At 38.3% G+C, this 12,993-nt stretch overlaps 1 protein-coding gene across 1 annotated transcript; it reads right to left on the bottom strand.

The window, feature by feature from the left end:
* Nucleotides 1-1,893: 1,893 nt before the first annotated feature.
* On the bottom strand, nt 1,894-3,048 carry LOC110451309 (zinc finger protein 429-like). Its single transcript, XM_021499244.1, has one exon. The coding sequence runs from the start codon at nt 3,046-3,048 to the stop codon at nt 1,894-1,896; it is 1,155 nt and encodes a 384-aa protein (XP_021354919.1).
* Between the last annotated feature and the right edge of the window lie 9,945 nt (nt 3,049-12,993).

Raw genomic sequence — 12,993 nt, 5'->3', positions numbered from 1 at the left:
AAATTTACTGACCTCTGTTACATTGGCCCCCACAAAAGGGCTCAGGAAATATTGACAAATATGCTAAGTGATACTTTCACAAGCATTGCTGTGACCTCTGGAAAACTCGGGACGAGTTCTTTCCTGGACATGGAGTAGTTGTCACCTCTTTCTGACTCGACTGAGAGAGAAATCCTCTTTAGCTCATTCGGTACAGCACAACTTTATCATTGTCATAGAAAATGGTCATATCATTTTGCTAGCAAGAGTTANCGGCGGGGATGTTAAGTCTAACTGTAGACATATGCTGCTGGGGAAAACGCCAAAAGTAGAGGGGTGGCGAAATATGGAACTCATACTAATTTATAAGTCTGAAAAGTTGATACAATTTTTTCTGAACCCATTACCACAACTGTGGCTAGTATTTATTCCATTTGGGACTTGTTGCTTTCTGTATTTTGCACAGAAAGAAAGTACAGACATGTTTATTATAAATTTCGTGTTCAGAAACAACATACACTACTGAACATGTGATACAGTCAATATCTATAATGGCATAACTGGCCGCGACAATGAGGAATTTCTGTACCCAAAATCCATCTCCAATTGCCAACACAAGTCACTGTAGCCATATACATACAGTTCAGCAATTTGGTCGCAGCCCACATGTATCATGGCTACATGGCAGAACACACAAATCTCCACTGGAACTGAAGTATGATCAATTCACGCATCACTGCAGGTAACGGTGAATAAGTGCAACACAGTATAAAACACAATTTTAGGTTAATCTTGTGTAAACCGTAGTTTGCCTGTCCCTAGTAACTAGGCATGAGAGCAACACATACCAATATTGTACAACAAATTACAAATGATCTTGTGCTGACCATAGTGTGCCATTGACCCTAGCCACAGTGGTCAAGTGGAATGTTTTTCCTAGTCCCTAACACTCAATAGACTTCCTGATCTGGGGTAAATCTCACCACCATTGTTTGTAAACTGTACATTCCTCATTGCCATGACAAACAATTCAACCCCTCCAGGTGATACTGAAACAATAAACACAGACATTGCTGGATGAACATCTCAAGTTACTGTTCATCACAAAACATTAAAACAGTTCAGGATTTGAGAGCACAATTATGTGAATACAATGGACTCTGACATTTTCTATTTTGAAAAGGAAGTCGCACAGGCGCTTTAATCATTATTAAAGATACTTACCGAATCTTAAATATTTCAAGGATCGACAACCTCCGACCTCTGATTTTTTTTTGAAGAATAATTCTTAATAAGCAAATTTAACATAACATTGCTGCACTTAATGGATCTATTGATCTAATAAATCCCTTTATATTAATGATCAGGGGATAAAGTTGCTTGTGTAGTATACAACAATGTACTGTCAACATGAAATAAAGTATAATGTTTGTGTTGCCCTAATTGGTTTATATAAGATGTCTGAGAGGCATCCGGTCATACTTCATTGCTTATGCAGATGTTTTAGACCTTATGCAGTTTACGAAGTCCAATGTACATTTGTGCAATAACATGTTACCTAGGTGACTTCAATTACCAACCCGACACTGGATTTTGCAAATTCTATGCGTAATGAATGTGAGCTATTGAAACTGCTTCCTAGGTTTACCATCAGCTGTCAAAATTACATAACAATGAACAAAGAAATATGTAAATACGTACTTTAAATAGTATAAACAAATTTAAGCAGATTTCCATATTGGGACATGTTGCAATTTATTTTATGAATTCGTGTAAGAATTCTGGTGTTAATATCTGTTTTTTTGCGATTGTTTTAGCTTTACACAATTAAATTGAATTTATCCTTAAATACAAAGGTAATCATGTCAGTTTATAGATAGTTTCTTTCCAAAAGCAGTCATCGTTAAAGGTTTTTCACAATCTTTTGATTGAGTGTTGTGTGTTTGAAGATTGTTCCTGTACACGGTGAAGGTACTTGTACACCGAAAAAGCACTTGTACACCGTGAAGGCACTTGTACACCGTGAAGGCACTTTTCCACGGTGAAGGCACATGTACACGGTGAAGGCACTTGTACACGGTGAAGGCACTTGTACACCGTGAAGGCACTTGTACACGGTGAAGGCACCTGTACACCGTGAAGGCACTTGTACACCGTGAATGCACTTGTACACCGTGAAGGCACTTGTACACGGCGAAGGCACTTGTACACGGTGAAGGCACTTGTACACCGTGAAGGCACTTGTACACCGTGAAGGCACTTGCTCACCGTGAAAGCACTTGTACACAGTGAAGGCACTTGTACACCGTGAAGGCACTTGTACACCGTGAATGCACTTGTACACCGTGAAGGCACTTGTACAAGGTGAAGGCACCTGTACACCGTGAAGGCACCTGTACACCGTGAAGGCACTTGTACACCGTGAAGGCACTTGTACACCGTGAAGGCACTTGTACACCGTGAAGGCACTTGTACACGGTGAAGGCACTTGTACACCGTGAAGACACTTGTACACGATGAAGGCACTTGTACACCGTGAAGGCACCTGTACACCGTGAAGGCACTTGTACACCGTGAAGGCACTTGTACACCGTGAAGGCACTTGTACACCGTGAAGGCACCTGTACACGGTGAAGGCACTTGTACACGGTGAAGGCATTTGTACACCATGAAGGCATTTGTACACGGTGAGGCACTTGTACACCGTGAAGGCACTTGTACACCGTGTAGGCACTTGTACACCAGGAAGGCACTTGTACACCGTGAAGGCACTTGTACAAGGTGAAGGCACCTGTGCACCGTGAAGGCACTTGTACACGGTGAAGGCTCTTTTACACCGTGAAGCCTCCTGTACACCGTGAAGGCACTTTTGCACCGTGAAGGCATCTGTACACGGTGAAGGCACTTGTACACGGTGAAGGCACTTGTACACCGTGAAGGCACTTGTACACAGTGAAGGCACCTGTACACCGTGAAGGCACTTGTACACGGTGAAGGCACCTTATACACTGTGAAGGCACTTGTATACCGTGAATGCACTTGTACACGGTGAAGGCACTTGTACACCATGTAGGCACTTGTACACCGTGAAGGCACCTGTACACCGTGAAGGCACTTATACACCGTGAAGGCACTTGTACACCGTGAAGGCACCTAAACACCGTGAAGGCACTTGTACACCGTGAAGGCATCTGTACACCGTGAAGGCACTTGTACACGGTGAAGGCACTTGTACACCGTGAAGGCACCTAAACACCGTGAAGGCACTTGTACACCGTGAAGGCACCTGTACACGGTGAAGGCACTTGTACACCGTGAAGGCACTTGTACACCGAGAAGGCACGTGTACACCGTGAAGGCACTTGTACACAGTGAAGGCACTTGTACATCGTGAAGGCCCTTGTACACCGTGAAGGCACTTGTACACGGTGAAGGCACTTGTACACCGTGAAGGCACCTGTACACCGTGAAGGCACGAATCATTTTAAGGAGCTACTTTAACGTTATATAATAATGATTAACAGGGAAAGTCCTTTGCTCAGGAGAATATCCTTCGCTTATGTGACATATTGCATGTCAGACTTAGTTCTTGCTGTGACTTCTCTACATATTAGAAAGTGAGAAAGCCCCGTTTGTCATGTACTCAAAATTAACATTTAGTGAGCAGTGCTGCTGGGTTACAACTCGCCATATATAGGTCTTTAACAATAACAGTACACCGTGAAGGCACTTGTACACAGTGAAGGCACCTGTACACCGTGAAGGCACGAATCATTTTAAGGAGCTACTTTAACGTTATATAATAATGATTAACAGGGAAAGTCCTTTGCTCAGGAGAATATCCTTCGCTTATGTGACATATTGCATGTCAGACTTAGTTCTTGCTGTGACTTCGCTACATATTAGAAAGTGAGAAAGCCCCGTTTGTCAAGTACTCAAAATTAACATTTAGTGAGCAGTGCTGCTGGGTTACATCTCGCCATATATAGGTCTTTAACCATAACACATGTTACAGTGAATCTACTTTAGGAAGAGGTTCCACCTGGGTTACAATTCACAATATATAGGTCTTTAACAATAGCACATGTAACAGTGAATCTACTATAGAAAGAGGTTCCACCTGGGTTACAATTCACAATATATAGGTCTTTAACAACAACACATGTAACAGTGAATCCACTTTAGAAAGAGGTTCCACCTGAGTTACAACTAACCATATATAGGTCTTTAACAATGACACATGTAACAGTGAATCAACTTTAGAAAGAGGTTCCACCTGGGTTACAACTCACCATATAAAGGTCTTTAACAATAACACATGTTACAGTGAATCTACTTTAGGAAGAGGTTCCACCTGGGTTACAATTCACCATATATAGGTCTTTAACAATAACTCATGTAACAGTGAATCTACTATAGAAAGAGGTTCCACCTGGGTTACACCCCGCCATATATAGGTCTTTAACAATGACACATGTAACAGTGAATCTACTATAGAAAGAGGTTCCACCTGGGTTAAAAGTCGCCATATATAGGTCTTTAAGAAGGCATCTGTACACCGTGAAGGCACGAATCATTTTAAGGAGCTACTTTAACGTTATATAATAATGATTAACAGGGAAAGTCCTTTGCTCAGGAGAATATCCTTCGCTTATGTGACATATTGCATGTCAGACTTAGTTCTTGCTGTGACTTCTCGACATATTAGAAAGTGAGAAAGCCCCGTTTGTCAAGTACTCAAAATTAACATTTAGTGAGCAGTGCTGCTGGGTTACAACTCGCCATATATAGGTTTTTAACAATAACACATGTAAAAGTGAATCTACTTTAGAAAGAGGGTCCACCTGGGGTACAATTCACCATATATAGGTCTTTAACACTAACACATGTAACAGTGAATCAACTTTAGAAAGAGGTTCCACCTGGGTTACAATTCACAATATATAGGTCTTTAACAATAACTCATGTAACAGTGAATCTACTATAGAAAGAGGTTCCACCTGAGTTACAACTAACCATATATAGGTCTTTAACCATAACACATGTTACAGTGAATCTACTTTAGGAAGAGGTTCCACCTGGGTTACAACTCACCATATATAGGGCTTTAACATTAACACATGTAACAGTGGATCTACTTTAGAAAGAGGTTCCACCTGGGTTACACCCCGCCATATATAGGTCTTTAACCATAACACATGTTACAGTGAATCTACTTTAGGAAGAGGTTCCACCTGGGTTACAATTCACAATATATAGGTCTTTAACAATAACTCATGTAACAGTGAATCTACTATAGAAAGAGGTTCCACCTGAGTTACAACTCGCCATATATAGGTTTTTAACAATAACACATGTAAAAGTGAATCTACTTTAGAAAGAGGGTCCACCTGGGGTACAACTCACCATATATAGGTCTTTAACCATAACACATGTTACAGTGAATCTACTTTAGGAAGAGGTTCCACCTGGGTTACAATTCACAATATATAGGTCTTTAACAATAACTCATGTAACAGTGAATCTACTATAGAAAGAGGTTCCACCTGGGTTACAACTCACCATATATAGGGCTTTAACATTAACACATGTAACAGTGGATCTACTTTAGAAAGAGGTTCCACCTGGGTTAAAACTCGCCATATATAGGTCTTTGACAAGACCACATGTAATAGGGAATCTACTTTAGAAAGAGGTTCCTCCTGGGTTACAACTCGCCATATATAGGTCTTTGACAAGACCACATGTAATAGGGAATCTACTTTAGAAAGAGGTTCCACCTGGGTTACAACTCACCATATAAAGGTCTTTAACAATAACACATGTTACAGTGAATCTACTTTAGGAAGAGGTTCCACCTGGGTTACAATTCACAATATATAGGTCTTTAACAATAGCACATGTAACAGTGAATCTACTATAGAAAGAGGTTCCACCTGGGTTACAACTCACCATATAAAGGTCTTTAACAATAACACATGTTACAGTGAATCTACTTTAGGAAGAGGTTCCACCTGGGTTACAAGTCGCCATATATAGGTCTTTAACAATGACACATGTAACAGTGAATCTACTATAGAAAGAGGTTCCACCTGAGTTACAACTCACCATATATAGGTCTTTAACAATAACACATGTAACAGTGAATCCACTTTAGAAAGAGGTTCCACCTGAGTTACAACTAACCATATATAGGTCTTTAACAATAACTCATGTAACAGTGAATCTACTATAGAAAGAGGTTCCACCTGAGTTACAACTAACCATATATAGGTCTTTCACAATAACACATGTACAGGGAATCTACTTTAGAAAGAGGCTCCACCTGAGTTACAACTCACCATATATAGGTCTTTAACAATAGCACATGTAACAGTGAATCTACTATAGAAAGAGGTTCCACCTGGGTTACACCCCGCCATATATAGGTCTTTAACCATAACACATGTTACAGTGAATCTACTTTAGGAAGAGGTTCCACCTGGGTTACAATTCACAATATATAGGTCTTTAACAATAGCACATGTAACAGTGAATCTACTATAGAAAGAGGTTCCACCTGGGTTACAACTCACCATATAAAGGTCTTTAACAATAACACATGTAAAAGTGAATCTACTTTAGAAAGAGATTCCACCTGGGTTAAAACTCGCCATATATAGGTCATAAACAATAACACATGTAACAGGGCATCTACTTTAGAAAGAGGTTCCACCTGAGTTACAACTAACCATATATAGGTCTTTAACAATAACACATGTAACAGTGAATCTAATATTTGGCAACCGATAATCAAATTGTGGGCTTGATTGTCAAATTGTCTTTGATCTGTGGTCAAACTATAAACAGTTAGTCTCTATTTCTCATAATATATTGGACTGATCTCAAATTGAGTGCAAAGGTTTCCCTTGGATGGTAGTTGTGCAGCATCAATTTTGTTTGAGGATTTAAGTACAAAAAGGCCATCTAGAATATCAGGGTCAAAGTTTGAATATGATGACTATATTACAGAGAGTACTTAATAGATCTTTCTCAAATTGTGTGCACTAGTTCCCCTTGAGTCATAGTGTTGAAATATTTTGATGCATGTTGCTGAGGTCATAGGTCAACGTCATGAAGGTAAGATATTATATTTTCTATATGGGAAACTATAGCATTATAAAGCTGTATTGAAGGGACTAACCATAAGGGAAATTATAGCATTATAAAGCTGTATTGAAGGGACTAACGTAAGGGAAATTATAGCATTATAAAGCTGTATTGAATGGACTAACCATAAGGGAAACTATAGCATTATAAAGCTGTATTGAAGGGACTAAACGTAAAGGAAACGATAGCATTATAAAGCTGTATTGAATGGACTAACCGTAAGCAAATGTTCGTTCATGCAGGTTTGGAAGTCAAAGTCTAATTTTATATGTGTCTACCTCTGAAATTTCTAATGAGGGAGGCCTCTGGGGATCCTTCATTCCACATTTTCGATGAGGGAAAAGAGCGTGAAACGTGACTGAAACTGCTTTCCTCAATTTCTCATACTAAAAAGAACTCCAAAATGTATTCATCTGATTCAGACAAACCTGTTATGATCTTGACACACACCCTGCAGTAGATTTTGAGTTTGTGTGAGTTTGTACTTGAATGAGGAAGGAGGTTGGTAAAGGTTAAGAGTAATTTCTGGCCTCATCAGGGATTTAGAATAAGTTGTTATATTCGTAATCTGGAATAAATGAAGTACGCAAATATGAAATTTCAAATTTATTCAATGACTGGTTTTGAAGATATAGCATTACAAAGAGAGACATAAACCTGCCTTTTTATAAAAAAAAATGATTTTGCATAAACGGTGGGTCTGGCCCCCCTGTGGGCTGAGGGGCGGGCCCAATAGGGGAAACATTACAAATTCTTTAATATCCTTCTTCTTCTGTAGGTATGAAAGGATTTGGTCCATATTTGGTGTGGAGCATTCCTGGGTTAAGGGGAACCAAATTTGTATAGACTGTTGGTGTGGCCCCCCTGGGTCCTAATGGGCGGGGCCGAATAGGGGAATAGAGTTAAAACCTTTATAATCCTTATTCTACCATAGGGATTAAGGGATTTTATCTTAATTTAGTCTGAAGCATCCTTGGGCAAAAGGGACTCAAAACAGCGAGGGTGGCCCCTTCTGGGGGCAGAAGGGAGGGGCCAATAGGGGAAACATAGCAAATTCTTGCATCCTTTTTCTTCTGAAGGAATGACAGGATTTTGTCCAAATTTGATATGAAGCATCCTTGGGTGAAGGGGAATCAATTTTGTATAAACGAAGTGTCTGACCCTCCTGGAGGCAGAGAGGCGGGGGCCCAATAGGGGAAATAGAGGTAAAACCTTAAAAATCCTTCTTCTACCATTGGGATTAAAGGATTTTATCCAAATTTAGTCTGGAGCATCATTGGGCCAAGGGGACTCAATTTTGTATAATTGGTGGGTATGACCCCCTAGGAGCATAGGGATGGGCTCTGTTTGAAGTTTGTTCTCCCTATATCTCAAGCACTGGATGGATCTTTCTGAAATTTCATATGTACTTACAACACCTACCATGGAGTGCTATATCTTTACTTCATACCAATTATTATTCCCCGCTTTCACCGAAACGTGGGATCTTAATTTGGGTATGTCTGTTTGTCTGTCTGTCTGTCACGCTTCGTTTCCGTGCAATAACTACAACAAATATTAACCGATTTTCTTCAAACTTGGTCACAGGGTTAATACCTTAAGGGCTCGGCCAATTTCTTCCAGGTTCAAGCTATATGTTATGTCTCAACAGCACGATACTCACATGTTTAAACCTAACCTCAAAAATGTTTACCTACAATATGTCTTGATAGCGGGGGATATAAATTTCACGAATTTGCTTGTTTTAAACATATTCAGGTGAGCGATACAGGCCCTCTGGGCCTCTTGTTACACTCTACAATTTTTAAAAGCCTCGGCATGCAACAAACAAATAAATATTTGACATGATTAAAGAATGTCATACCAGTGTTCATTTGTAGAAAGGAATTTTTGTTTGTCACATGATGAGGCTTCCATTTCTGCATGCTAAATGTCCCAAATCACCATATTTTAGCTATTTCGGCATAGCAACCAAAGTTTGTTGCCATGGTAGGGCATCTACGCATCCATATAAGAAAAAATCTGCACCAGGAAAGATAGCCCCCGTTAATAGATTTGATGTTTAAACAGAAATTGGTAAATAAATTTCAGTTGAATTTTTTACTTTTTATAAGGCCTAAAATGACGCCCCAAGTCCTTTCGATCAAAATTAAGGAGTCTCCCTTTTAATGAGGGAGGGTTGACAGCTCTGTAGCTTCCGTTCCATTAAAACATTCGTTTATAACAAAATTGAAGTATAAAGATAAGTGTGAGGATAACGTACGCATATGAATCTCTCCTCGGGTTTATTCATGTAATATTTTGCTGCTGGCACCAAGTTCCCACATAAAATTCAAGTTAGTTTCTCTGCAATTTCAGATTTTGTAAGGGAACTCCGTTGATCAATAATAATTATGAGCCTTTACTGCTGTGGCAGTGAAAGACACATATTCTTTTTCAGTAAATCCTCTGATAATTGAGGAAGTTGTTCCTCTGATGTAAGTTCATGTTACTATGCCAACCGATGTGGTAAAGTTTAACAAATGCTGGGTCGCAATTGTTGGTGACAGCATATTCTGGAAATCACCAACAAATCGTAGTTCACATGACATTTATACGGTATAATGAAGTTCAATGTTATCCCAGGGTAATTTAGTGAATCTCCTCAAAACACAGAAATCTAGGGTCAAAGTGCCATATATGGTCAAAGGTCAAGATTAATAAAGATCAAATTCATTAAATTAAAATTTTAATTTCTTAAAGGCAAAGTTCATTGCTTAACAACATTATGTAAGCAACAGGTTCTTTGTGGTCATGTCATACTTGTCATAAAGCCAAGCCTGGGTTTCCACTTCGACGGTATATACATGTAACCTCTGGTGTCATAAAGCCAAGCCTGGGTTTCCTCTTCGACGGTATATACATGTAACTCTGACTTTGACCCTGGCTCTTGATGTAGGGGTTATTTTAGGTGAAATAAAAAATCAAAGCTAACAAATGAGTATAATGCACCGGTATTTACATTTCTGTTAGCACAGCAAAAATGGAGGTGGAAGGAAACAAGACTCGCATCATAGTAAATGTAAAATCTATATTTTGCTTCCTTGCGATTCTTTTTGAAGTTCAAATGTCAAACGTCAAGCTCAGCTATATGGGCAGATTGCTTCTTGATGATTATGGGGGATATATTGACACAAGACGGGGCTCTTACTGACCTGTCAATGTTCTAGTTGTAATGAAAACTCCTCTTTATCAGTGTAAGTAATGGAACATGGAGTTCTGGTCGTCATTGTATGCGAGACCAAATACATAATAATGTAGGTGCTAATAGTCTTCTTATTTTAAACCTTTTCTTGCTGTCATTCCATGGGGATTACTTCTGCCATTCACTGTGGATTAATTGGGGACTAATCAAAACTAATAAATCCAGTTTAATTTCCAACTGTGCATTGAAGAACCATATAGAAATGTTTTGCTTATAACTGATTGAAGTGGTTCAAGCTCATTATCCTGCTCCACAGTCCTGACAATAAATCAGCACAAACTAAGAATAGAAGGCTTTTGATGCAAATGTGTAGTCTTGTATCGCCTCTTTAGCAATTAGTTTATGAGCTCACTATGTGAAAGGTACAATACTTCGCTCTCTAATACACAGTCTGTGCCAGATACGTAGATCACAAATACATAAAAAACATCCTACCTGTATCATCTTCACTGTGTTTATAGACAATCTAAAAATGTCGAACATCTTACCTGTATTGATAAACCAAAAGGCAATGTCGAACATCTTACCTGTATTTATAGACCAAAAGTCTATGTCGAACATCTTACCTGTATTTATAGTTACCTATCAATGACAAACACCTTACCTGTATTTATAGTATGCTATCAATGTCAAANTTCGACGGTATATACATGTAACCTCTGGTGTCATAAAGCCAAGCCTGGGTTTCTTATTCGACGGTATATACATGTAACCTCTGGTGTCATAAAGCCAAGCCTGGGTTTCTTATTCGACGGTATATACATGTAACCTCTGGTATCATAAAGCCAAGCCTGGGTTTCCTATTCGACGGTATATACATGTAACTCTGACTTTGACCCTGGCTCTTGGTGTAGGGGTTATTTAAGGTGAAATAAAAAATCAAAGCTAACAAATGAGTATAATGCACCGGTATTTACATTTCTGTTAGCACAGCAAAAATGGAGGTGGAAGGAAACAAGACTCGCATCATAGTAAATGTAAAATCTATATTTTGCTTCCTTGCGATTCTTTTTGAAGTTCAAATGTCAAACGTCAAGCTCAGCTATATGGGCAGATTGCTTCTTGATGATTATGGGGGATATATTGACACAAGACGGGGCTCTTACTGACCTGTCAATGTTCTAGTTGTAATGAAAACTCCTCTTTATCAGTGTAAGTAATGGAACATGGAGTTCTGGTCGTCATTGTATGCGAGACCAAATACATAATAATGTAGGTGCTAATAGTCTTCTTATTTTAAACCTTTTCTTGCTGTCATTCCATGGGGATTACTTCTGCCATTCACTGTGGATTAATTGGGGACTAATCAAAACTAATAAATCCAGTTTAATTTCCAACTGTGCATTGAAGAACCATATAGAAATGTTTTGCTTATAACTGATTGAAGTGGTTCAAGCTCATTATCCTGCTCCACAGTCCTGACAATAAATCAGCACAAACTAAGAATAGAAGGCTTTTGATGCAAATGTGTAGTCTTGTATCGCCTCTTTAGCAATTAGTTTATGAGCTCACTATGTGAAAGGTACAATACTTCGCTCTCTAATACACAGTCTGTGCCAGATACGTAGATCACAAATACATAAAAAACATCCTACCTGTATCATCTTCACTGTGTTTATAGACAATCTAAAAATGTCGAACATCTTACCTGTATTGATAAACCAAAAGGCAATGTCGAACATCTTACCTGTATTTATAGACCAAAAGTCTATGTCGAACATCTTACCTGTATTTATAGTTACCTATCAATGACAAACACCTTACCTGTATTTATAGTATGCTATCAATGTCAAACATCTTACCTGTATTTATAGTATGCTATCAATGTCGAACATCTTACCTGTATTTATAGTATGCTATCAATGTCGAACATCTTACCTGTGTTTTTAGACCAAAAGTCTATGTCAAACATCTTACCTGTATTTATAGTTACCTATCAATGTCAAATATCTTACCTGTATTTATAGTTACCAATAATGTCAAACATCTGATCTGTATTTATAAACCAAAAGTCTATGTCAAACATCTTACCTGTATTTATAGTTACCTATCAATGTCAAACATCTTACCTGTATTTATAGTATGCTATCAATGTCGAACATCTTACATGTATTTATAGACAAAAAGTCTATGTCGAACATCTTACCTGAATTTATAGTTACCTATCAATGTCAAACATCTTACTTGTTTTTATAGTTACCTATCAATGTCAAACATCTTACCTGTATTTAAAGTTACCTATCAATGTCAAACATCTTACCTGCATTTATAGGTACCTATAAATGTCAAACATCTTACCTGTATTTATAGTTACCTATCAATGTCAAACATCTTACCTGTATTTATAGTTACCTATCAATGTCAAACATCTTACCTGTATTTATAGTTACCTATCAATGTCAAATATCTTACCTGTATTTATAGTTACCTATAAATGTCAAACATCTTACCTGTATTGATAACCAAAAGTCTATGTCAAACATCTTACCTGTATTTATAGTATGCTATCAATGTCAAACATCTATCTGTATTTATAGTTACCTATCAATGTCAAACATCTTACCTGTATTTATAGTTACCTATCAATGTCAAACATCTTACCTGTATTTATAGTTACCTAT

The sequence above is a fragment of the Mizuhopecten yessoensis genome, unplaced genomic scaffold (assembly GCF_002113885.1).
Source record: "Mizuhopecten yessoensis strain PY_sf001 unplaced genomic scaffold, ASM211388v2 scaffold641, whole genome shotgun sequence".
NCBI classification, from domain to species: Eukaryota; Metazoa; Mollusca; class Bivalvia; order Pectinida; family Pectinidae; genus Mizuhopecten; species Mizuhopecten yessoensis.
This window is presented reverse-complemented; position numbering and strand designations above follow the sequence as displayed.

Excerpts from the sequence above, each read along its gene's own strand:
- LOC110451309 (XM_021499244.1), bottom strand. The coding sequence starts at position 3,048 with ATGGTGTACAAGTGCCTTCACCGTGTACAAGTGCATTCACGGTATACA.